This window comes from Prosopis cineraria, unplaced genomic scaffold (genome assembly GCF_029017545.1).
Source record: "Prosopis cineraria cultivar Desert tree isolate PC_DT_omini unplaced genomic scaffold, ASM2901754v1 PC4, whole genome shotgun sequence".
Taxonomy (NCBI): Eukaryota; Viridiplantae; Streptophyta; class Magnoliopsida; order Fabales; family Fabaceae; genus Prosopis; species Prosopis cineraria.
This window is the reverse complement of record NW_026555335.1, coordinates 465,237-491,969: the sequence shown is the minus strand read 5'-3', so window position 1 is coordinate 491,969 and position 26,733 is coordinate 465,237. Positions and strand designations below refer to the sequence as shown.

At 36.1% G+C, this 26,733-nt stretch overlaps 4 protein-coding genes across 10 annotated transcripts; 3 read left to right on the top strand and 1 right to left on the bottom strand.

The window, feature by feature from the left end:
- Positions 1-6,319: 6,319 nt before the first annotated feature.
- Positions 6,320-8,622, top strand: LOC129308710 (uncharacterized). Of its 5 annotated transcripts, none has more exons than XM_054950034.1 (3): positions 6,383-6,469; positions 6,644-6,708; positions 7,223-8,622. In XM_054950034.1, exon 3 carries the CDS (start codon positions 7,247-7,249, stop codon positions 8,387-8,389), a length of 1,143 nt encoding a protein of 380 aa, XP_054806009.1. In that variant the 5' UTR covers positions 6,383-6,469; positions 6,644-6,708; positions 7,223-7,246; the 3' UTR covers positions 8,390-8,622. The 5 variants fall into 5 exon arrangements, with proteins under 5 accessions (XP_054806012.1, XP_054806014.1, XP_054806009.1 ...); XM_054950038.1 differs by having other exon boundaries at positions 6,411-6,469; positions 7,226-8,622; XM_054950036.1 differs by having other exon boundaries at positions 6,438-6,503.
- A 611-nt stretch (positions 8,623-9,233) lies between these two features.
- Positions 9,234-14,467, bottom strand: LOC129308709 (probable hexosyltransferase MUCI70). 3 transcript variants are annotated; one of them, XM_054950032.1, is made up of 8 exons: positions 14,310-14,467; positions 13,784-13,901; positions 13,258-13,437; positions 12,459-12,527; positions 12,178-12,377; positions 11,646-12,061; positions 10,556-10,740; positions 9,234-9,724 (listed from the first exon to the last, which is right to left on the bottom strand). In XM_054950032.1, exons 2-8 carry the CDS (start codon positions 13,863-13,865, stop codon positions 9,357-9,359), a joined length of 1,500 nt encoding a protein of 499 aa, XP_054806007.1. In that variant the 5' UTR covers positions 13,866-13,901; positions 14,310-14,467; the 3' UTR covers positions 9,234-9,356. The 3 variants fall into 3 exon arrangements, with proteins under 3 accessions (XP_054806007.1, XP_054806008.1, XP_054806006.1); XM_054950033.1 differs by having other exon boundaries at positions 13,258-13,466; positions 14,192-14,350; XM_054950031.1 differs by having other exon boundaries at positions 14,192-14,350.
- A 1,523-nt stretch (positions 14,468-15,990) lies between these two features.
- Positions 15,991-20,038, top strand: LOC129307835 (protochlorophyllide-dependent translocon component 52, chloroplastic). Its single transcript, XM_054948757.1, has 7 exons — positions 15,991-16,626; positions 17,048-17,235; positions 17,464-17,549; positions 17,633-17,808; positions 17,905-18,093; positions 19,163-19,350; positions 19,450-20,038. Exons 1-7 carry the CDS (start codon positions 16,102-16,104, stop codon positions 19,703-19,705), a joined length of 1,608 nt encoding a protein of 535 aa, XP_054804732.1. The 5' UTR covers positions 15,991-16,101; the 3' UTR covers positions 19,706-20,038.
- Positions 20,039-22,332: 2,294 nt separating this feature from the next.
- LOC129308014 (uncharacterized) lies at positions 22,333-24,387 on the top strand. Its single transcript, XM_054948969.1, has one exon. It carries the CDS (start codon positions 22,493-22,495, stop codon positions 24,164-24,166), a length of 1,674 nt encoding a protein of 557 aa, XP_054804944.1. The 5' UTR covers positions 22,333-22,492; the 3' UTR covers positions 24,167-24,387.
- Positions 24,388-26,733: the final 2,346 nt, after the last annotated feature.

Below are 26,733 nucleotides of genomic sequence, written 5' to 3'. Positions count from 1 at the left end.
ACTTTGTATCAAATATGAATTTACAACAATAATAAGTTTCAATACTTTAGTTCAACAAATAATTAATTAACAAGCAATTATATAAGCTTAATCTTTTTTTGATTATCTCAAACCTTTCAGAGGTTAAAGGTTTTCCTTCAAAACACAAACTTCTAAAACTTTCCTCTAGCTTGAATGGTGCAAAGTTGCTTAGTCTATAATCCAACCGCAAGGATAATCATTAATACCCTTATTTGAAAAATTTCTACCCTCTAACTCAACAATCTTCTTTTACCAAAATCACAATTTCACTTTCAATCATACCTATTAGGTCTACTAAGTTTCTTTAACTCACATTATCATTTATGAGCTATCAAACCACCATATATGGCCATTAAACACACCCAACCACCATCATAATTGCTATTTTTGGATATTTATGGCATTTACCAACCAATAACTCACAAAGCCATTAATACTAGGTTTAAATAACCTAAACAGCTCTCATTAACTCTATTTTAATCAATGGGTTCGGTTCAGACTCATAGCTCCTATGGATTGAAAATCACTTTTCCTATTTAAACGTAAGTCAAATCCTTATAAAAATAGAATAAAGAAGAAGGAGGAAGCTTAGCACACTTATCTTAGGTATTCTCTAGCTTTAAAATGATCTCAAATCTCTAATGTTATAAGCTCTAGTAAAGTAAAGGTGAGCTCCTTCATTTCCTCCTCCTTTCTCCTTGTTTTTCAAAATGTATTGTGTGCTGTGGCAAGTGGTAAAGAGGTGAATTTTGTGTTTTGGTGACTTATGCACTGCAGTATATAACCTAAAGTCATTTCCCTTTATTTCTCTCACTTTTTGACATTCGAGTGGCCCAATTTCACTTCGAACTCAATCCTAGGGTTGAAATTTACAACTCAAAATACTCATTAACTCTCTTTAACCACATGCCATATTAATTTACTTAATTATCTTCATTAACTTAGCTAAGTAAGGGTTAAATTCTTTAGGATGTTACACAAAACACCAGATAACCATTGGTGGAAAGACAATCATCAAGACATGCTGCTCAATCGGCATTCGAGAAAGAAACAAGGACTAGATGATCTGGCTTTTTAATATGTAACTTAAGATTTTCAGTTCCCTTTAGATATTGAAGCAAGTGCTTCAAAGCTTGCCAATGGAGAACAGTTGGTGTTGAGAGAAATTGACTAAGTTTATTGACAGCAAATGCAATATTTAGTCGTGTATTAACAAGGCACTGAAGAGAACTAACAATGCATCTATAGTTGATTCCATCAAAGAAAAGAGTGCTGTCATATTTTGATAAGGGAGACCTTAGTACCATTAGAGTTCTGCATGAAGATGATCCAGCCATTTTCCATCGAGCAAGTAAATTATGAATATACTTACTTTGATTTAAGTAAAATCAAGAGTTATCACATATAACCTTGATAATTAAAAAATAATAAGCAGAGCCCAAATCTTTTAAAGAAAAGACTTCATTTAGCTTAGCAATAAATGTAGTAACACTTTTCACATCATTACCAGTAACCAGGATATCATCTGCGTAAATTAAATAAGTAAAATTTGATCTCTATTCTAGAAAATAAATAGAGATGAATCACTTTGACTATTCTTGAATTGCTAGGATAGCAACGTCGAACGAAGCCAATCAAACCAAGCACAAGGTGCTTGTTTTAGGCCATGCAAGGCTTTGTGCAGTTGATAAACATGAGTAGGATGTGCAGGATCAATAAAACCCTATGGTTGAGCCATGTATTTTGTTTCAGTAAGAAAATCATTTAAAAAGGCATTATTAATATCCCATTGAAGAATATCCCAGTTTTGAGAAGTAATAAGTGTTAAAACTACTTGAATGGTTAAAGGTTTAATAATTGGATTGTGGGTTTCACCAAAATCAATCCCAGGTTCTTGTAAGTAGCCTTTAGCAACTAACTAGGCCTTGTATCGTTTGAATGTGTTATTTAACTTAAATTTGGTCTTAAAGACCTAGCGATAACTAACGATATTGTATGAAGATAAAAGGGAATGAGACCCCATGTATGATTATGGCATAAGGCTTCATATTTAATTGTCATAGCCTATTTTCAATGATCAAGTTGTAAAGCTTCTTCAGTGAATCTTGGCTCTATTTGAAGACGAAGAGGATCATGTTGAACAAATCCAACATATGGTCTTTTAGGCTTTGCAATACTTACCACTCTTGCCTCGGGTAATCATTGAATGAGTGTTGATAGAAACAAGATTAGCTGTCTTAAATCTTGAAGAATTAGAGGACGAAGATAAGTCAGCATTAGGTATTAGCATAGGAGATTGCATATGTGGACTTTGCACTTTTAGGATTTGTATAACTAAATTAGTAGGGCTTGTTGATAAGAATTAGCCTCTTAAGGCTGTGTCTCTGGGCTTAAAGATGAAGCCTCAACAGAAGAAGATGATGTCTTTGAGTTTAATGAAGACGACACCGTATCAGACTTTGAAACATCACGATATTCCTTTTAACTTAAAAAATCACTGTGAGAGAGGTCTAAACAAAGTAATGATGCTTGAAAACAGAGCGAGTCATAGGACAAACTCAGAGACGATTGAGCAGCCAAAGTACCTTTGCCAGCAAATGGAAAAACATTTTCATTAAATAACACATGTTGAGAGATGTAAAGTTAGCTCGAAGGACTCAAACATTTATAACCCTTACGTGAGGGACCTGGACCTAAGTATGTACATTGTTCACTTCAAAATTCAAGCTTATGTTTGTTATACAGGCGTAGACACTCGAATTTAAAACCACCATAGTTTAACTTGGAATGAAATAACAATTCAAATGGTGATTTGTTGTCAAGTACTGGTGTTGGAATCCTATCAATAACATAGACTACATTCATAAAAGCCTCCTACAAAAAATGAAGAGGCATGCCTACTTATGACAACATATTGAGACCCATTTCAACTATGTGTTGATGTTTAGGCTCAACTTTTTCATTTTGTTCAAAAGTGTGAGGACAACTATTACGGAAGAGAATGCTTGATTCTTGTAAAACTATTTTAAAACTCTGATACTCTCCATACCATTCACTATGGATAATTTTAATAGTACGCTCAAACTAATTCTTAACTTGCTTTTTAAATTGAATAAAAGCAGAAAGTGCTTGTAAAATGACTAAAATATCCATAAAACTCATGTAATACTTAAAGTTAGATTTGGAAATGATAGGAGCAAGACCCCATAAATCTATATATATAAATATCTAAAGGTGCATTAGCATGAGAATCAAATAAGGAAAAGGGTAGTTTGTGCATTTTTCCTTTTTGAAAGGAATCACAAAATTCAAGAGTATCATGCTTGTCAATTTTAACATTACAATGCTCTACAATATATTTGACAGTTTTACAAGAAGAATGGCCAAGTCTATGATGCCAAGTATTTAGTGTAGCAACAAAAAATTTTGGCTTATTATCATTCCCAATATCATAAAGTTGATAAACAAATGGTTGGCCTTCAATCTTGTAGAGTCCCTCACATTTGTGTCCCTAAGTAGTATTCTGCCTGTGGTCAGATCCTTCACAACACATTGATCACCAAAAATTTGAATCGGTATATGATTATCCATAATAAGTTCTGAAACAATAAGCAGGTTCTTTTGTATAACTAGAACAAGTAAAACATTTAAGTGTAATTTTCTATTAGCACCATAATCAATAGAAGCTTGTAGCTCAACTTGTAATGTCTAACCCATCACCATTACCAACAGTAAGTTTACCTGAGCTTGCTGACCCTCCTAGTCCAGTAGTATTAGGAGTAACATTAGTCACATGATGAAAAGCTCCACTATCAAGATACCATGCTGGATCTTGAATAGTATCAGCTGTAATATAATAAGTTGTTAATGTACTGGTGTTGATAGGTCCTATAAAATCCTTATCAAACTTGTAAAAGCAATTGAGATCACCATGGCTAGGTTTGGTGCAGAGCTGACAAAATGACCTTATTGTTGTTGTTACATGAACCATAACTCCTACCATGAGAGCTAAGACCTCGACCAGAACCATGCCATGGAGGACGGTAACCAGACCTGTGTTGAACACTTGATGAAAAAGAACTAAAGCGGTGATCAGACCAAAAACTCAAATTAGTAAAGGCAAACTTATGGAACCAATGCTATTGATAATTTGATATGTTTCAGATGACGCCCATAGTTAAGTAAGTAAGACTCAACATCGATCCACGAGAGCTTGGCTTTGTCAGAAAGATGAACTACCATTAGTATATATTCAACATCAAGCCCAAAAAGTGTCTGCATCATGAGCTCAGAAAGAGTTAAGGGGTGACCAAATAATGTCATGTGATCGAATAATAACTTCATCTTGCTTAAGTACTCCTCCATCTTAAGGGTACCCTTTCGAGTATGCTGAAACTCGAATTTCATCAATGTAATGCGTGAACGAGTATTTATTCAGGTAAAATTTGTAACTATCTTTGATAGCTGAGCAGCATGCAAAACCTGGGAAGAAATGTCAGAACTCATTAAGCCAAGGAGCTAACCGAAAATAATCTAGTCAATAGCAAGCCAATCACTAAAAGTTGGATTTACAATAATATAAGTTCCAATGGAAAGAAACTCAGGAGGCGAAGGTTTCATGCCAGTGATAAAACCATCAAGACGATGGCCACACAAAACAGATTGAATAAAAGCATGCCAAAGCAAATAGTTGGATCAGTCTAACTTGGTTGATCTTGCCTGGTTGAGACTGTTAAGGAGCGGTACTGTTTTGGTAAAAACAATAGTGGAAGTAATGTCAGAAAAAATAGACAAAAGAACAGTGTCGAATGAAGAAGATGGCAAAGTAGGAAAAGAAGGAGGAGGAGGTGTATGTGGAATAGAAATGGAGGCCTGGATAGGAATGGTGGCAAAAAGGAGGGAAGGCGTGGTTGAAGAAACAAGCACAGGAGAGCTTGAGGTCGAAAGCAGAGGAAGTGACACCCTGGAGAATTTTCGCTTTAATACCAAAACAAACTTTTTTAGAGATTATTGCTCACTCAACGTGAGGAGCACAATGAATTCACTAATCATTTATAGAATTAGTTACAACAGATTGACACATCATCAATTCTACATAATTCCATGCAAATGACCAGATGTGCACAAGCCTCGTATAATATAAAATACACTTCATAGAGAAAATGGAGTGCTTTTGTCCTTTGGGCTTAGGGTTGGGTATATCTATGGTTTTATCAATGATCAATCTATTTATGAATTTTATTCCTAGTGTAATTATTTTTTAATTATTAAATTATTATTTCTAAAAAATTATTAATTTTTAAATTAAATTATCTTGCATCCTTGATTTTGGGTTTTGGTTCCACCACTACAAACAAACAAAATCCTACCACAACACACAAGCAACTACCTGCCTTTCTCTAGTCTCCACAGTGATCCCAACTATTCTTGTCCACCGATTTGTATGTGTTCTTTATTATTATTTGTCTAAACGCATCACGCAATTTGAAATTGCTTAACTTGCTTTGATTTGAAGATATTTTTTATGTTTAAATTTTCTAATTATCAATCATATTTTTAAAATTTTTAAAAATACAAATCGTCTAAACTTTCATGCTAGTTAAATAAGATTTAGACGAATGCTCTTACAAGTCACAACATAAGAAAGGTGCGCAAAAGCGTTGTGCTTCGCTGAAGCTAACTTGCATTTTCGGATCAAGTTCTCATCGATTCGTTTGCGTTGCTCATTACATACTCTTACGTTCTTGGATCCAAATTTGCAACATAAATAGGCCCATTTAAACAAAATGAGAAAGCCCAGACCCAAATAGAAACTATTCCCCCCCTCCCCGGCGCCTCTCTGGAATCTTCTTTTATTGGTGAACACATACAATTTGGGACCAACAAAATTTAATTTCATGTCAAGACCAAAATATTTGAAAATTGCTGTTTACAGTCTTTTGTCATTAATTAAGTAACCTGGGCTCTGGATTTTACGTCCATCGCTAAAATGTAATAATTTGTGACTCATATTTTAAATTTAAAAAACTTATTAGCCAATATTTGAATTTTGATTTTAAGATTTGATAATTTCAACCTAAATTCTAATATGAAGGTTTCAGCCAATATATCTACAGGAGTAGGAGTTGGAATTTTACATTTATGCTTTAAATTTTGATATTGAGATGGGATAAATTGTAACGTATGCCTTACATTTTAACACACAAATTTAAGAAACTTATTTTTCGAAGGATTTGACAGTTATCACTCCAAATTTGATTTTGAGACGGGAGAATTTGCAGCCCATGATCCAAATTTGCAATTTTATAATTTTGGTCTCAAAATGAAATTAAATGGTTCCTAACTGTCATTCCCGTAAATCTAAGACCCGCCGCTTTGTCTTCTTTCTTTCCTGATCTACTCCTCCTAAATTCGTCACCCAACTCTCTTCACCGGGGTTCTTCACCAGGTTTGCTATCCTTTATCTTTCCCCCTTGTTCATGGTGCGGCAACTACTTGGACTCAATTTTCGTTCTATTCATCTATTATCCGCGATTTTTTTTTTGGTCTTAAACGATTATTGTAGCTTTTTTTGTTTGTTTGTTTTTTTAATAAATCTCGGCTTTTTCCTATTGTTCTGTAGATCGATCAGTAGTGGTTTGCATTTTTCGCGATTCACGTCTCTCCCTCCTTCCTTGGCATTAATTGGTAAATATTCCAGAATTTCTAAATGTTAACCATATACGTTGTGGTTGAAATCCCGTGACCTTGTTCGAGTTTGTTCATAAATGTATGCGATTCTAAAGGGCTGCTAGCCATAAAAAGTGTGGAGATCATGGCTAAATGTATGTGATTCTAAAGGGCTGCTAGCCATAAAATGTGGAGATCATGGCTACCTTTCTAAAAAGTTCTTTGGTTGGATAGTAGATGATTCTGGAACCAAGAATTGCTTTTCTAGTTGTAGTTTATCTAATTTTGCAAGGGTTATGCGATCATCAGCACTGCAATATGCAGGCATAGGTATGCGCACATACTTGCAACTTAAATCAGTTTGCTTTGACTGCCAAGAGAGGGAGAGAACTCTGGCAGTATTTCGGGTCTTTTGTGTTTTTCTTTCTTCTTTTCATTGGTATCTCTGATTTTTTGTTGGTTATTACTCAATGATTGCCTCACATTTGTTGTTTCTTCAAGTGACGCGTTCTATGTTGATGTTTCTTGGCAGCAGCAGCAGGTTGAATATCAAAAAATGCCAAAAGTTAGGAGAGTGAAGTCCCCTTTGAATGAATGTAGGTCATCTCCTTACCCTTGCAACTCCAAAAATGCAGAGCAACACAGAGCCATGAATCAGTTGGGATCAGCTGAGAATGTGAAGGAATGGGTGGAAGCTAGGTGTCCAATCTGCATGGAAACCCCCCATAATGCAGTTCTTCTGAAATGTTCTTCTCATGAGATTGGCTGCCGTCCTTATATGTGCAATACCAGTCACCGGCACTCCAACTGCCTTGACCAATTTTGCAAGTCATATGGTCCTCATCTCTCGTCCTCAACACTTGAAGAAATCTCTCTTACCAGCACAGCATCTTGTGGCAGTTGCGAGGTTCAGGCAGAGCAACGTGGTAACCAGTCACACCCAAATCTTGTTTGCCCTCTTTGTCGGGGAGAAATTTATGGATACCTGGTTTTGGAACCTGCTCGTAAGTACCTGAACTCTAAACCCAGGAGTTGCTCCTCCGAGACGTGTGATTTCCAAGGCACATATTCAGAACTCAGGAAGCATGCTAGGTCTGAACATCCTTCTGTTCGACCATCGGAGGTAGATCCCATACGCCAGCGGGATTGGACAAGGATGGAACAGGAATGGGACTTGGAAGATTTCCTCAGCTTTTTGACTGGGGATCTGAGTGGCATGATATCCATGTTTTTGCATGATATTTTTTCTACTATGGAGGACTTTAATCGAACGACTGAAATGTTCAATGATTCAAGACTAGGAGCGCCGGTGCATGACAGAAGGTCAGGAACGGTGTACACCGAAAGAAATCGATCAGCTAGATGGAGAGCCAATATGTCTTCAACTCAAGAAGAGGGGATAAATTATAGAGGCAGAGGGAGATCTAGCATATCATCATCGCGTGATTGGGAGGTAAATCGTACAGCTAGATGGAGAACGAGTTTGTTATCCTCAAGAATGCCTCGTGATCTTCACCAGTACTGTAGGGAGGTTAGCCCGGGGGCTGACATGCCTTCAACCAGGATGCCTCGTGCCTTATCAAGAATCACTCGCAGTCCATACTGGAGAAACAGTTTTTCATTTCGAAGAAGAAATCACAGTGGTCAGCAGCTTCGATGGCGGGATCAAAGGTGGTCCATGCATAATGGCCTGTCATAAGATCAAATCTGAAAGAAGTAATCTGATATTCTGTGATGAGCACCGGTGTAATCATTCTTGACATTTCATAATTTTCCTTACACATATCTTTGTTTGGAAACACTTAATAACTTAACTTCTGTGATGATGCTTATAGATATGCAAGCATACTCGTACAGTGTATGACATGTAATAATGCCATAAGTCATGTTCAAATGTTAATTGTAATGCTGCATCATGGTATTAGACGAGAATGTGAGTTCCCGATGGGTGGTGTTCCAAAGGCGGCTGCTAGTCTGCTGTATAGGTTATTGAATTTTATTGCAGAGACTGCATCTTGTCAATTTATTTCGTTGTTGAGAGCAAGAATCAAATTTACATTTACAGTAAATATTAACAGATAAACACATCAGGTCAACGAAAGGATAACTAAACTAGCCAAAAAAGGCCAACGGAAAGATAATTAAATTAGCAATACCAATACCCGGCAAAAGAAACAATCAGTTCGGCAGATTTTTTGGCCACAGCAGATGATTTCATTTTACTCAAATTATGCAATACATTAATGCTTCGATGGTAGAGATTCAAAAAGCTGAAATTATTTTTTCATGATAAATCGCTATATTAAACTAAAAGAATTCAGGAGATTAAAAAAGACAGAACAGTTAGCGAATTCTTGAGTGCTATTTTTCTTCTTGGATAGATGGACATTCATCTGTTGGAAGTGCACGGGTAAATCATACAAAGCTAGTCTCACGAGAACAGACTTACATTCGACAAACTCAGGTCTCTCTATCAAGAGGAGAAAGGCATCGATCATCTTCCCTCGCTTCTCTTTTTAAGAAAGCAATATTTACATTTAAAGTTGACAGAAACTTGTAGAGCCTTATCGTCATTACTTTCCATTGAAGACATAAAGATTAAGTAAAATAAGCATGCTGAAATCCTTGGAAAACAATCATAACATAAATTAATATTTGAAAAATTGTCAGCCTGCTTTTGATGTTCTAGTTACATTTGGCAGGACAACTGAAGCTAAATCCCCTGGATAAGGCGTCCACAAGCCCAATCCTCCCCTGCTTTCTTTAAGGCTATTATTCTTAAGTTGATCTAACTGTTTGACCCACTCTATGGGAGAAGAATGCTCTCTTGTGTGTGGATGCAACAAAAACAGTGAGTTGTACTCACAGTTGGGAAACATGAAGAATTTGAACGCGTCCCCTAATCTGTACACAACATAGCCAAAACTCAGTTGATCCCTTGGGGTGAAGAGATGAACCTCATTGAACCACAAGCAGCTAAACAAGTTGTTCATTGAAGTATGTTCACGAATAATTATCGCTCCCTCTGGTACATCTGCAATACCATCAACTCTTGTCAACAATACCATCTAACAAGTACTTGAAGTGCTGGATTACTGATCTTTCCATATCATGGAGATTAACTCATTCAATACAGAAACCCTAATAAAATCATAATTTGTATGTATTCCTCTGAACTTTCCTTTTAAACTGACAAAGTATCATTGTTGAATATAAACTACTCCCTTTGGTCTTATGTATAAAGGTACTTCCAGTATGTTTTACCGAAATTAAAAAAAATTTTAAATTTTATTAACTTTGTCTTGCAATTTAATAAGTTTTGACTTCTACACGCTAATAAAGGCAATAAGAATTATTTTTAATAATTTTTTGTAATAAGAGAGGAAAATTAAAGATGAATATAAAAAATAACGAAGTGTCCTATAAATAAAATCAAAATTAATATTCTCTCTTTATCCTATTAATAGGATTAGAGGAGTAAACAATAATACCTGATATGGATATAGAATTCTATAGAACTGCATTAACTTTATCTTCCTCACAATCATTACAAGTCTCCAAACTAGAGAAAAATTCAAATCATAAATGACGAAATTTGTCCTGTCACCAGGTGCACCCATGCCTTACAAGACTCTTCAGAGTTATAAAAATCTTCAGACTCTGATAGGTTCATGCAGGTTGTGCTGTGTTACTTGTGCTGACGAGAGAATTATGTATTCGTACTTATTTCTTTTGAATTAATTTAGTTAACTTCATCATGGGTCATGTGCTATTATTCTAAGTTTTTCATCGAAGTACGACAGACCAAGTTGTAGTTGAATTACAAATAAAATACATAACCAAAAACTCTTGTTTCCAGTCTTACCACTAATGGTCCTCTTCATCGGATTCCATGGCTTCATTCCTTCATAATAGTAGATTTTCATGTGCAGATCAATTAGGGGGCGTGCATATCGCTTTCTTCTTTTGTTTGCATCAGCTTCCTCATATATGCTTCGGTGATACTTATGCTGGGCAATGGCAAATGTATGATTCCCACGCCATAAGTATCTGCATGGCAAACAATACGAGTTATTTCCATCTTCACCATCATCATCACAATCAAAACTGGAGTTACCAAGTTTTAAAATAATAAAACCTATAATGCATTGAATCCCACTGGGATGTGCTCATGACTTAGTTAACGAAAATTGAAAAGCTAATGAAAAAAATGGGAAAATTATACTTTAACCCATCTGGCTTCTGGCATTCAATGATTTATAAATGACCACCAAATTTTATTTTTTTAATACTATGACTCTAAGATTTATTGTGGTATTTAGGTTGGAAATACCAACATTTTCTGAAAATATGCTCATATTCAGCACAAGGAACCTATGTGTTGAGCGCACATAAATACAATGGATGAACTTCTAGCATTTTAACAGGGGAGATCCTAAACGTCCCCAGAATAAAACTTATCACTTGTCTAGAATAAGTCTTAAGTTGCTTTTAATACCATAAGGAGTGTCAGTGTGAAGATAAACCATTAAGGGATGACTTCAGAACAACAAATACCAAGAGTCATTTGATCGTTTTTTACAGTATGAAGATCAAAACACACACGAGACAAGAAAGTCCATAATAATATTTTGGTTCTATTAGGGTATGGTATTTAATGCCTAAAGTCATAAAGAGAGAAAAGAGTACTATATTGGTAACAAAGATTTCACATAGAGAATACGGAAAAACACATAAACTTGAGATCTTCAAGACCATGTATCCAGGAATCATTTCATGCAATCAACAGTTATGAAAAGGATGCGAGACATTGGATTCAAAATCTGACAGCTCCAACCTTCTTATTTACCTTCTCAACCCCCCACCCAACAGATGCATAAATGTTCAAAAACCAATATATAGACACTGAATCATACATTCACATATCAGAAAGACTAGACGAATAGTATAAGCACCTCTCAAGGATGAGCAATGGATCAACAATCAGCTCCATTTTACCATCAATCCAAATACTATACTGTGCTTGAGGGAACAGCCTGTGGGTTAAGATCTTGGGAACTTTTCCATTCCTTCTTGGTTCATCATAGGGTTGATGCTTAAGTAAAACAAGACGCCAAATTCCCACCCATTTTCCGCCATCATTGTCTTCTTTAACAGTAGCATTTTCCTTGATGAATTTCAGAGATATTTCATCCACCACCATGAGAAAACAAAATAGCTCCTTAGAACGAAAGCTAATATTTGATGGCTGCTGAGGCACATCATATCCATCAAAAATACCAGAAGCAACAACGAATTTGCATTTCTTGACAAAATTTGTGTCCACAGTATCCATTTCAGCACCACCCCCTTTCATAAACCCACAGTGAACCTGAGGGGCCGAGCACATGTTAAGCAAAACTCATCCCAGGTGGAAGGAAATGGCAATATACATTTGTAAGATTATGGAAAAATGAATGACAGTGGATAATGGTGAGCAATTTTTACCTTCATGGTTGAATTCAGTTTGAAACTCTCCTCCCTTTGAGACCAGCTTTGATGGCCTCCAAATAGAGGAGGTGCCTGAGGTTCATTATGTGGAACTTCATCTTTGTCAATATACAATAAATTTTTCACAATTTCATCAAAACTTTTTCCAGTTGGAATGACTATTTTATCAGGATCATTTGCAACCGGGATTGGACATCCTGGTAAATACAAGCAAAAATTGATATGACAAATTATTTAGGTGAAAAGCATAGAAGGATTAGAATCTGTTATAATCTTACTGTGAGGTTTTGATACAAATCCCATTGTGTCTAACATCGAGTAAACCTTGCTTTCTTTGTTACATATAGCTGCAAGTGAAGCAATAAGGTATCAGAAAAAGGAACACATCATTCACAATTTTGGTGAAGAAAAGGGAAGGTATAGAATATTTAATTTCTATGAAATTTCCTTGGAGCATACAATCTAATACCCCAAAGAACATCTCATATAGCTATAATGCTAGTTATAGCATAGCAAGTTTGGAAATGCATTAATCAAGTTGAATATATTTGTAGTTCCAAACTTCAATATAGTCTTCTTAAGGAATCACATGTAGATGATGTATGTGACAAGAATCCTACCAGATATGCAAGCGTGTGTGACAAGCTTGCTGTCCTAAAACCCTTTATGAAACCCCATCTAACCATTAAGAGAGCAAAGGGGAAACAAAAGAGAATAAAGGGAAAATCAACCCAACGACAACATCATCCAATGTTTCTAAAAGTAATTTTCTGTTCCTAGCTCTAACAAGAAATTAAGAGTTCCTTGTGTTCCTAAATTCACTGTCAACGCTCATGAAGAAATGGGTTATTTTTACATATTCTACAGTACAGGAGACACAAGAGAGAGTGAAGCCAAATTTATACTATAAATGAAATATCCAGAATGCTAAGTCTAAAGACCTTTATCTGTATATTACATAGAACTGCTTCAAACACCTGGTTTTGTCATACCAGGCAATAAAACGCAGTGCAGTGAATGGAAATAGAGGTGGCTGTTCATGGAGACTTTAGAAAACAGCCAAGAAATAACCAATACCTGACAAAAAGGAGACAGATGATTGACAAGACCATATATGGAACAACAATGCAATAAGAATCAATAGCATCCACAAGATCCCGGTAACAAGAACCAGCCGAATAAAGCCTTTCTTCCAAACAATCTTCATGGGGTAATCTTGGGATAGTCTCCCTGAAGAAAATAAGCTCGCTTCAAAATCTGCACCATCAACATCAAATTTAACCCATCTGCCAGAATAGTAAAACCTCAGTGTCTTGTGAAAAACTTTCCTACCAAGAAATATTAAAAGAAGGAGAAAAGAAAAAAGACAAATGAATGAATGCTTTCTCAACAACACCCAAAAAAAATAAACATACAATACAATCATCTACTACTGCCAAAAGAGTGCCATCTCAACGAACAAAAAATAAAAAAAAAATCAAACAATCTTCAATTTCTTGCACCTGTCACTGAAAAGGGAAGTCATATGAAGTAAGAGGTGCTCATCAACTAAAAGAAGTATTTGAAAGCATTAGCGGAGGAGAATAGCTGAGTTCTTCCCCACCTTTAACATTTGTATTCTGGCTACTTCGTTCTCCTCTCCGATTTAGCCGAAAAGAGACAGACTTTTGAAGGTCGCCCTCCATATTGGCTTCTCTCTTTATCTTCTCATTGCTGATTTGCTGGAACATATAAGGGGAATATATATCAGGGAAGATTATAATTTTAACACAAGTGCATCCTAACACTAAAACTAGCGGGGACATTCTATGTTGCCCCAAGTCCATTATAGTGTCATTAAAGATCCACAGTCATTAGACTCCAACGGCTGAATCGAGTCCTTCATCGCGAAAGTTCCCTCGACCAGTTTCAATTAGAACCAAATAAAAACCAAAACTTCAACAGAATAAAAAATTAACAAGAAAAAAGAAATGCAAAGAAAACAGGAAGAGCCAAAAGAAGATAGGCGAACCGAGGAGCATATCCAGAGGCCACTTTTACGGTGTCGGTGTTTCAAAGAGGTGCACATCGAAATAATCATTCAGGTGCAGTTTGAGAAATCGTAAATCAGTGTAGGACGAAGTTGATACCTGCAAGTGAAAACCAAGCAATATATCGCAAGGGGATGGAGCAAAACAGATGATGAAGATTTATGGGAGAGGGATCCGTGGAACGGGTAGCCGATTTAAATGACCTGAGAATGGAGGCCACAGATCTGTCTTCAGTTACAGAAGCGTAGGAAAGACTGAAGTTGAGAATTAATTAATTAATTAATAATTGATAATTTAGTTAGTAATCCACTGCCCGCCATAATTTATTCGCGAGCACCTCACATGTAGATAGCCCGACCTCTACTGCCCAAGCAACGGGTCCATTAGTCAGCTACCATACGGGGCCTGAAGGTCGGGCCTGGCTGTCGACTTTTATAGGCTCAAGTTTATCAATACGATTATCTTAAAATTATATATTTTTTAAAATTTAGCCAACCTTTATTTAAAAATTTAAGGTTAGACCTACAAGCTTGTTTACATTATTTTTTTTATTTTTTTAGATTTTTAAAATTTAAGGTGTTTAATTATAATATTTTATATTTTTCAAAAATATAAATTATAATAATTAAAAATAAAAAATAAATAGCATAAATCTTAATTTTAAAATATAAATGGAGTTGAATTTTTTCTTCAAGGAGAGTAAAGGAGAGACCTGTGTAGAATTGAATCATTAAACTGGATTTAAAAATTTTGATTTAATAATTTTTAAAAATATAAATTTAACTTAAATAGTTTAGATTTGTAGTAGAAAAAAAAGCATAAGAAAGAAACCTACCCCAATATAAATATATAATCTAAAATTTAAATTTAATTTACAAATAAAAATATTTTATGTTAGGAGTAAAATAAAAAGGACAGCCACATTTATGTTCCTTTTTTTAGGGTTCATGAGGGATGGGCCTCAAAGTCTAATTTTTTTTTTTTAACTTGAGTTCTTATAAAAACAAATTTAAATGAGTAGTTTATTAGACTTAACTCTCATTCTTGAGTTATTTATCAATTCTCATAAAACTTAAGTGACTCTAATTCTTTCTAAGTTTTACAAGAACATGTTGATTTTAATTAATTATTTTAACCAATGGGTTGTTATACTTTATATATCTATTTATCCATGCAAAGCCATACTGTTTATCAAGTGGAGGACATGACCATTGATCTCAGATTCATGAACTCAAAGCTTGCTTATTTGGAAAGAAAAAAGGTGGATAGTTTTTTTTTTTTTTTCCTGGGAAATACAAGGAGTATGCTCAACTAAAAATAGATAATATCTCTCGAGATACTGAAAACAATAAATAAGTTTCTTTCAACTGAATTGCTGCATAGGTTAGGGCTAAGATTCAGACCCCAACTATTTGCTTAGATTAGTTTTAAATTTTATTTAAACAAGAGAAAAATAAACAAAAACTTCAATGCTATAAAATAATATTATAGGTGTAAAATAATAATTTATGAATAATATGATGTGTTATAGATTTTATATTTAATTGACAGGAAGGGAAAAGGTAGAAAATATTAAAATGGCATAAAAGATTGAGGATTTAAAGGTTTATTACTGGATTTTTTTTAAAAATAATTGTAGATATCAAAAGGCGTATTACCCGCGCATGGTAGAAAATGTTTCGTCCATGTATAGTTTGGCTTTGGATAAACGGGAGCCTCATTTTCTTGAGGATTGTTACTTTGCATTTGTCGTTGCAACTTGGATGAACGCCAGCCTCAAGTTCCTTATGTACATATTCGCCTAGATTCCTTCTAGTTTCAGCTTGGAGTGCTGTAAACTGCTTCTCTCCTATCTTCGTCCCTCGGTTGAGCTTCCAGTCTGTTTGCTAAGATGGAATCTTTGCCGGCTTTCTCTGTTCCCTCACTTCACATTTCAACTGCAACTGCACCTGGTGTGATCTCGTCCGTCAGAAAACCTATGTTCTTCAACGTCCAACTCAACCCAGCACTCTCTTTACCTGACAGGAAGAAATTAAAATCCAGGCTTTTTACTGCTTTATCCCCTACTGTCTCAACAGAACTCAGCACCGACCCGCCTGTGGATGACCCGGAAATTGAAGGCTCAACCCAGAAATTCGATTGGTATTCACAGTGGTACCCTGTAATGCCGGTGTGTGACCTTGACAAGAGGGCACCGCATGCCAAGAAGGTGATGGGTATCGATGTGGTCGTGTGGTGGGATCGAAATGAGGGTGCCTGGAAGGTGTTTGACGATACATGTCCTCATAGACTGGCTCCTTTGTCTGAAGGGCGGATTGATCAATGGGGGAGGTTGCAATGTGTTTACCATGGCTGGTGTTTTGATGGCTCTGGGGATTGCAAGCTCATTCCTCAGGCACCTCGTGATGGTCCTCCGGTAATGATTCCTTCCATATTTCGAGCAATGTCAGGAGCAAGAGATTTTTATTTACTAGTATCCATGGTCCAATTTTAGGTTCCAAACCTAATAATAGTTCTATCTATTATTCAAAACGGCATAAAAGGATCCAGAACAAACATCGTGTTGGCTCAACATTATTAAAACTATGAGTTAAAATTATTTCTGGCAGACAAGTACGTGGTTTTTTCAGCTCGTCTCCCTCTGTCCTTTCCGATGTTCTGGGAAATAGACTCTCTCTATACCCTTATACAGGAAAAGGGGAGACGAGGGGGTTGATGGGCAGTCGAGATCGACTGTTTGTTGTCTTGTTTTCCTATGGCGGCATATGCTCTATGCTAGCCTAATCTTCATGCATACAGTATCTGATGGCATTTAACTTTGCTACCGAAATTTGCAGATTCACACCTTCAAAAAAGCATGCGTAGCTGCTTATCCAAGCACCGTGCAGAATGATATCTTATGGTTTTGGCCAAACACGGATCCTCAATACGAAGATATTCTTTCAAGAAAGAGGCCTCCATACATTCCAGAACTGGATGATCCATCTTTCACTAGATTAATGGGAAACAGAGATATTTCTTACGGGCATGATTCTAAGACTAGAATTCTTGTTTCTTTATCTTCAGATTGGTTACATATGGGCTTATAGTCTGTTACATGTCAAAAAAACTGAGCCATTCCTATGTCGGTTGTCCTTGTGATAGGATCATAGGAAATGTTGGAATAGGAAATTAGGCACTGTGCCAGGTGTAATCAAAGAAAGTTTTCCTTTCATAGTTCAAGTAACTAACTAGGAAACTTGTGCAATTTCAGGTACGAGGTACTGATAGAGAATCTTATGGATCCAGCCCATGTTCCATATGCGCATTATGGGTTAATGCGAACTCAGCAACCAAAAGGTAGATGTAACGTATGAACTTGAGTAAGTTCTTGGTTGCTTTATATATGACACTTACTATGTAGGACTACATTGACTTCACAGAGAAGACTGATAGAGAAGGGGGCAGACCACTTGAAATGTCAATAGAGACGCTAGACATCAATGGTTTCACAGGAGATCAGACTTGGAGCAAAGCCAAATTTATGGCACCATCTATTTTTTATGCTTATACTAACCCAGATCAGCCTAACGTCTCTGCGTCATCAGCTGATGCTAAGGTAAAGGTGATTTGCAGGACAGCAAGTGTGCCAAGAATATTTTAATAAGTATGTGGTTTATATGAATTTTAATACATTTTGACTGGGCTGTTGCAGAAATCATCAAGTCAAAGGAAGTTGGCTTTGATTTTTGTTTGTATTCCAGTTAGTCCAGGTAAAAGCAGATTGATATGGACCTTTCCGAGAAACTTTGGACTGTGGATTGACAAAATTGTGCCAAGATGGATATTTCATGTTGGACAAAACCTGATTCTGGATTCTGATTTATATCTTCTTCATGTTCAGGTGATTCCATTTCATTTCAAAATTATTATTTATCCAGGTCGCTTATTGATTCCAAAAGTCATTATAATATTCATCTGCAAGATATTATTGACTTTGGATTGCACGGAGCCTGAAACCAAGCAGATTTATTTGTATCCCACAATCCCGAAAATGACATATCCAATTTCATAAGAAAGCCCATAGAGGCTGCTATCAGAGAAATTAGGGTATTCTGCTCGTCCCTGTGCTGTTTATTTGTGGCAATTCACGATAAAAAATTATTAATAAATGATATAATCACTAAGAATTCCTGTTACTGTTAAGCATATGATGGGCAGTGGCACTCTAGTAGGGAACCCTCCCGGCCTCCCCCAGAAGCTAAATTATGAAGCCGTGTGATTTGTGATTTGAAGGTGCCTCACACATTGTATAAGCTATTTAATATCTAAATCGGCATATGCATGTGAGAACCAATTGGATTTTTGTTAGGATATTGTCGTCCAGTATAAGTCAACTTGTTACCATAAGTAATCATTTGCTGCTTCTGTGTATCTTGATGGTCAGGAAATCTTGCTACATCAGGGATAAAGAACCATGTTTTTTTTTCTTGATTGCTTTTTAACCATGAGTATGCTATGTTTATGAAAGCTTGAATTTCTTCAAATTTGGATCACTCAACTTTGGCAATTTGTCTTTATTAATGAACTTCTTTCCCATTTCCTTGTAATGATATTAATAAGAAACTTATGTTCCCATTAATCTTTTGAAATTGACTATGAGTTGACTGGTCAAGTTTTTTGCTACTTGAATTATTTTGGTGTGGTTCAAATTGTTGCCAAAGTGATTGTAGTTAATGAATAGGTCCTTCATAAACTGTTGCTGTATATTTCCACTCATGCTGGCCCTTCAATTTTTGAATCTCTTAGATTAGAAGCATCTATACGAAATAGTGGAGAAAACATCCACCATAGATACTTAAACAACCAAGTTCTGCTATATCCTAGCCAGCAGTATTCTGTTATAATCTGGTTACGGGAAAACGTTTTAATAATACACTTACTCATATTTGGTTTTTAAATTTTGTTGACAGGAACATAAAATAATGGATATCGGACCTTCCAATTGGCAGAGAGCCTGCTTTGTGCCAACAAAATCAGATGCCTTTGTGATTGGTTTCAGGAAGTGGTTGAAAAAGTACTCAGGTGGTCAAGTTGACTGGAGAGGAAAATATAGCGGGTTTCTTCCTCCAACTCCTCCGAGAGAACAGCTAATGGATAGGTAGCTACGACCATTTGGCTCCTTGATTCAGCTTCAGTTTTTATTTGTTTTTCGAAATTTTTTTCAATTTCCTCTTAAAATGAGCGGCCATTATGGCAGGTACTGGACTCACGTGGTAAACTGCAAGAGCTGCGAATTAGCTTATAAGAGTTTGAATGTGGTGGAAGTGGTGCTGCCGATAATATCAGTTGCTTCAGTGGGGATTGTGGCGGCAATGAAGGAGGGTACGTTATCAGTCGCCGCAAGAAATTCCCTGGTTGTGATGGCAGTACTGTCATTTGCAGTGTCAAGATGGTTAGGTCACTTCATCTACAAGAATTTCCGTTATCATGACTATAATCATGCCTTCCGCTGAAAAGGGCGTTTCCGGTAACAAAAACAATTTGCAGAACTCCTAATACTTCTTATGCCCATTGTACAGAAAAGCCTTTGTGGGGAAGAACATTTAGATAGCGTTGCATATGGCAACAAGTAATTAAATGCATCGGCCACTTGTTTGCTTGAATATAACACTGGTAGTACCCGGATAAGCCATGGCAAAATCAGTGATGCTTGTGTTTGGAAATGTTATATAGGCAGGAGGAGGAGGAAAAGGAGTTCATGCCTGTACAGTGAAAAGTGATAATGTTTGCTTCTGCATTGCTAAGTAATGAAACAACGTCACGTAATCATGCGTGTTTTGTGGAAATTTGAGGCGGATGGATTACTCAGATTGAAGAAGAGGAGTTCATGAAATCATAACTAATGAAACACAGTAACAGCATTGCATCATCACACACACAGATGGCAATTATAACAATGCATTTGCTAACAATAACTCTATTTTAATGAAAGAAACAGATATGCCATGAACTGAACTATATGTTGATATTTGAAAGATTACTATCCCAACAATGACAAGGTCTCATTGGGTGGGGTTTGCCACATGAATTGTATGATACTGCCTTGTTCTATTAATAACTAAATTTTTAGATATATTGTTTATTAAAATGTTTTATTCAATAATCTCATTGAATGTTTTCTCTAACTTTTCTCTATCTCTCTTCACATGATTTAAAATTATCTATTTCATTATTTTACCGGTGCCTCTCAACTTTTTTTTTGTTATCTTAGTCACCAAAAAAAAAAAGAAAACAAAAAGATATTATCAATTTAATATTTTGTCAAATTTTATATTGACAATTTAATATTAAAGAATATTGGTCTATCGATAAATCATTAATGTGACTCATCTTCAATTTAGTGGCCGAGTACAAAATGTATTTTTAGTTAACAGATAATGCAAATAACTTAACAAATGAAATAGCAATTCCATTATATTTGTTGGTCTAAAAGATACTCCCTTTATTGAAAAATATAAGGCATCTTTTAAAGGATTGGATGTTTAAAAATATAAAGCATTTTTATTCTTTCAAGATGTAATCATTATCTTTTTTTAAAAGTGTACTTATTGATAATGACTTTATATTTATTATAGGGTATTTAATAGGGGTAAATATGAAAAGATAGAGTTAATTTAAAAGTAAATAACTACTTTATTGGAAGGTGAGATTCGATTAAAAATGATTTATATTTTTTAATAGAGAGGAAGTACAATTAAATTATATTCCAAGAAATAAATAAGTTTTTCCTCTTTTAAATATCCCCTAAGGAATGAATGCAGGAAATAGATTTGGATAGGAATAAATTATTAAATTAAGATTTTAATTTGAACCATACTTCTTGTCCTGTAACTTTGTTCTTTGGCCAGAAATATTTCTTTTTCTATAACTAATCATGGGAAATGTTCACAAATTTTGTATGAGTGTCTTCAATTCTTTACATTGAGCTTGATGATAGTAAAGATTATCGAGTAACGAAGAATCTACACGTGTCATGTCGTGGTGAGCTAAGTGCCCGTTTGGATAATTAGCTTTTCACATCCCAAAAGTACTTTCTCACTTTTGGGATGTAAAACGCTGTTTGGAATAATTTTATGAAACCAAATGTACTTTTCAGAAGGACTTCCTAACCCAGCTGAAACGTAAAATTTTGGAAGCTCCATCGAGTAGCTTTTGAAACGGAAATGTGGATATGAAATATTAAAGAACAGTACCTAATTTTATATTTGACCATGATATCCTCAATTATTTTCTCATTCTTGTCGTGCAATCGAGCCTCATGTCTTCACTGATTCATTCCCATCTCTGCTCGAGCTCCTCATTTCTGATCAAATTTGGGTTTTTTCAAAGGCTTGGCTTTTCCACCCACATATCCAAACATTAATCTCAGGCGGAAAGAAAAATAAAAGCACTAGTAAACAGATCAAAGCACAAGGGTTTCATAGATCAAAAATAAAGGGAAAAAGCACAAGTTCAAAACATAAGAAGAGTCTGCCAAATCGGAGAATCAGGTGATTCCTGTGACCGACATCGGAGAAGGAGCTACCTTACCTGGACGACATGGTTGCGATGTAGAGCTAGGGTTCAGTCCAAATCCAGAAGCAAGAAAACCTTTCTCCAGCCTCGTGACCTTTCCCCCTCCCACAATGGCCTCTCGTGAATTCTGCCAGCCATAAAAGGCAAAAGCAACATGCCCTTTTTCATTAATAAAAAAATAAATAAAATGCATAAACAGTAAAATGATTACATAATTTATTTTAATATTAAACTTTATATTTTTATCCAAATTTTTTTAACATTTTTAACATATTATATTTATATAACAAATATTATCAATTATTATAAATCAATATCCTTTTTTATCATTATATATTTAAAAGTATATTTTAAAAGTATAAATTTTTATTAATTTAAATAACTTTTAATTTATTAAATTGACTTTAAAAAAATTGCATTCAAATATAAATTTTATTAAAATAACTGACTTTCATCCAACTGATTTTTATTAAATAAACTTTCATTGATTTTTTATAAACTAAAAATTGAAGGCACACTGGATTAGAGTTACAGTGGAATTTGAACCGACTTGATTCGGATCGGCCATCAACGTCACAGCCACAGCCACAGCCACCGCCTTTGTAAGCCCTTCTCTTACGCTGTCTTCCATGTTCTTCCGTCTTCTCTTTCTCCAATAATTCCCCGTTTTCTCTGTCACTCCTAAGTTCTGACTTGCCTCAAATTCTGGGTTTCCAAAGAAACCCATGAAAGAATCGAATCCTGCCACTGAGCCCATTGGGCAAAACCTCATCAAACTTATTAGCAATCTCTGCTTTTCTGTCTTCGTTTTCTCAGTACTCATTTTTACTGTCATTGCCATCACCTACCAACCCCCAGATCCATGGCTGGAATCTGCTCCAGCTCTCACTAAGCTCTTCACTGAATCCGAAAACGCCACCTTCCAAACTGACAATTCCGTAATCAAAACTGGTGAAGATTTGCCATCCGTCCTTCCCCCGGCCGCTTCCCCCAATGCCGCTGCAACTCCAATCACAGAGGCGGCGATCGAGAAGATCGAGAAGCAAATCACAAATTCCACCCCGCCGCAATCAGACTGCGAGGAAGTGGGTTTCGTGAATTGTTCCGATCCTCGTGTGTTGATTGCGGTGGAAAAGTTTAATCTCAAGGTCTTCAAGTCCATTGCGTTCTTGGAGTATCAGACTCCGGTTAATGGGTCTAAGCCTGACGAGTGTGATGTCGCATGGAGGTTTCGGAACAAGAAGGAGAAGTCATGGCGAAAGTATAGAGATTTTAGGAGGTTTAAGTTTGGTGTTGGAGAGAAATGTACATATAAGGTAATGCATTCTGGTGGTTGGCATTCGGGCTTAAATGCCAGGCGCCCCAGGAGCAGAATCAATGCAACAAGGGCTGGTGGAAATCCTAAAGTTGCCCCTCAGATCCGTGATGATGAGATCAATGACACGATCCCCAGTTTGGGGTCAGAGATGAATTTTAGGAAGGGGAAATACTTGTATTATTCACGTGGAGGGGATTACTGCAAGGGAATGAATCATTACATGTGGAGCTTCTTGTGTGGCTTGGGTGAGGCAATGTACTTGAACAGAACATTCGTGATGGACTTGAGTATGTGCTTGTCTGCAACTTATAACCCCAGTAACAAAGACGAGGAGGGAAAGGATTTTAGATATTACTTTGATTTTGAGCATCTAAAGGAGACAGCAACTGTTGTGGAGGAAGGTGAATTTTTGAGAGATTGGAAAAAATGGAATAAAAGCCATAAGAGGAAAGTGCCAGTTAGGAAGGTTGTGAGCCATATGGTGACACCACTGCAGCTTAGGAAGGATAAAAGCACTATCATATGGAGGCAGTTTGATGCCCCGGAGCCAGAAAATTACTGGTATAGAGTATGTGAAGGTCAAGCTGCAAAGTACATTCAAAGGCCATGGCATGCTTTGTGGAAATCAAAGAGATTAATGAACATTGTTTCAGAAATTAGTGGTAGAATGGACTGGGATTTTGATGCAGTCCATGTGGTTAGAGGGGGGAAAGCACAAAATAAGGAGCTATGGCCTCATTTAGATTCTGACACATCACCTGATGCTCTTCTTGAAAAGCTTAAAGGGATGATTCAGCCTTGGAGAAATTTGTATATTGCCACCAATGAGCCATACTACAATTACTTTGATAAATTGAGATCTAATTATAAGGTCCATTTGCTTGATGATTACAAGGAATTGTGGGGTAACACTAGTGAGTGGTACAATGAAACTATGCTTCTAAACAATGGAAAGCCTGTTGAGTTTGATGGGTACATGAGAGTTGCAGTGGATACAGAGGTCTTTTATCGGGCCAAGACACGTGTTGAAACATTTTATAATCTCACTAAAGATTGTAAGGATGGAATTAATACATGCTGATCAGGTTGGCAAAATTTTATATGCTTCTTCAAATTAATGGTTTAACATTGTCTTCCTCATTGATCCAGGTTCAGATTCATACCATGGGGTTTCATTCAAGCTTCTTGAGTTCTTGTTGTACTTGCATGTTCTTATATTGTATTGGTTACTGATGAATTATGTTAATTGTCTTGATTTTATATACCTTCTATAGAATATCCTCTCTCCATCTTGTTTCTTGACTTTTTGCATTGCTTTAGAAGTTGATGGACTATATGCTATTCTCGTCCCATTAAATATTTGTTGACTCCACGACCTGATCAAATAGTAACTCCATTATGGTCTTGAAGGCAAGGTTAACGTTAATATTTCAAAGCCTAGACTTTCATGTGATGTTTGGAAAATGACTTTGTATTTAATCAGAAGAGGTTAGAAACAGGTAAGGGCCTATAAACTTTTTCATAAGCATCAATGCGGGTAATCAATAATTGAACTGTGTAGTTATGTCTTTGCAATGGATGTTATGCTAAGTATCAATGGATATAGATGTCGTATTATCTCATCTTTAAACACGGAAAGCAGTTTCTTGGTGATTCTTCTAACCGGCTATGCCTATTTTCCTTGTTTTGATGCTTACAGCATAAGATTTTTTTTTTTTTAAAGAAATGTTATTGATAGGTGAAAGAAATTAATGTGGGTGGGGGGGGGGGGGAGGTATCTTCCCAGAAACAGGTCAAAGACGAAAACTAAATTACAAGAGTAGACGAACTAGAAATTTGCTATGCAGCAAAAATGCCCAATCCCTTTAGAGACATTCTCTTGAAGAAGCCTTGAGCCAAACACCACAAACTTACAGAGACTCGCCCAAGCAAAATCCTTGCCCGTAGGGGTAGGGCATATTAATATAAGAAAGTACCCTTGAAAATAGGGACGTTCTGCTGTAGCCAAATATTCTCATTTCAACAAAAAACAACACCTGGCCATAGATTGTTAACGCTCTTGATTCTGCCAAATCCTTTGAATCATCTAAGCAAAAACCTCTATAAACCTATGGAAATGCTCATTTATCTCCAAAGACCCTGAACAATTTATCCAGAATGAAGTATCCACTTGCCAATGTAAAATATCTGAGCTCCAGTTGGTGCATTATTGAAGCACACTATGCAAATGTTAGGAGGCAATTATGAGTTAGGTCTATGAATTTGCTCATGCTGTTTGTGTTATTCTATTGGATATCACCGTTCAATTAGAGGTTTTGACTTTTCAAGGAGCTTTAGATTTTTCAAATTTGTTTATCTAAAAGAAAAACCTCCTTAGTATGAGAGGATATAAGAAAGTAGGATTTACACGTCTGCACACGGATCTGTAGTATCTATGTTCCAAGCTGGGGCAAACACTGTCAAGAAGAGGCAATGGAGTTTATAATTTGATTTGAATCTGTACTAGAAAGATCCTTCGTAAAGTAAAAAATTGCAAGAATACATATTCCCCTAATTGAAAAACGGTATTGAAGGTCTTCATCTTGATCATGTGAAATTTGCTTCTTTAGCCCAATGGGTTTAAAATCATTGCTGGGTTCCCACTTCATATCCAACACGAGTTTTGGGTTTTCTTTCCACATTGAACCATGAATGTATTTGCGTTGAGTGGAAGCCAGCCCGCTTAAAATATCTGAATAGGGAAGGGGTTTGATTGGTAATTTTTTTTCCTTAAAAAAAGTTAGAATTTCCTTCAATAGGTATATTTAGTCCAGCTTTTTTTAATTTCTTTTGGCTCTGGAGATCAAAATATTGATTTTGACAGTATTTTCAATTATTTCAAATCTTGGCAATCGCAGCTTACAAAGCCTGTCATGGCTCATAATCACATAACTGCCATTAGCGTGCAAGGACAGACAGATCCTTTTTTAACTGACGAACTATAGGTTCTGAATTTTTTTCTTGTCTAGCTTGAGCTTAACTTGCTGGCTGCTTCAGACTTCAGAGGCATGGACAGACGGGGAAATTGCAATTTTATTCTAAATACAAATTACTGTGAATCTGTACTACTATTTTTGCTCCAGTTCTCCCGTGATGCCACCTGTTCGTGCACGGGTGTGTAGTCCTGCAAAAGCAGAAATTGTTTGTAAACATGGAGCACAGTCGTAACTTGTTAGCAAATCTTATATATAGGGCGAATTATTTCACGGAACTGATATGCAGAAGGGAAAATAACAGGGATCACTTCCCCTCACTCATCAATCGAGTTGGCCTTGGAATCATGCTTATTGGATCACATTTACTTTTGCTATTGTTGAGGAGAGGAATGAAGAAGCGGCTGCGATGAGGTTCAAAATTATAGACAGGCGCATGTTGGTTTGACACGAGAAGGGCTGTTAATGTGACAGCTTTTAAAGATGAACATCAATTTGTCTGTTGTAGTGACTTTTGGGTGTGAGGGTGAACAGGCAAGGAAGATTTGATGTCACAAGTATTGATTGATTAGCAAAGGTTGGGGGAAGGCACGGCTGATTAATTTTTAAAACAGCGGAATAGAATTTAAATTCCTTGCTATGGATTTTGGAAAGATCAAACAAGTACACAGAGGGA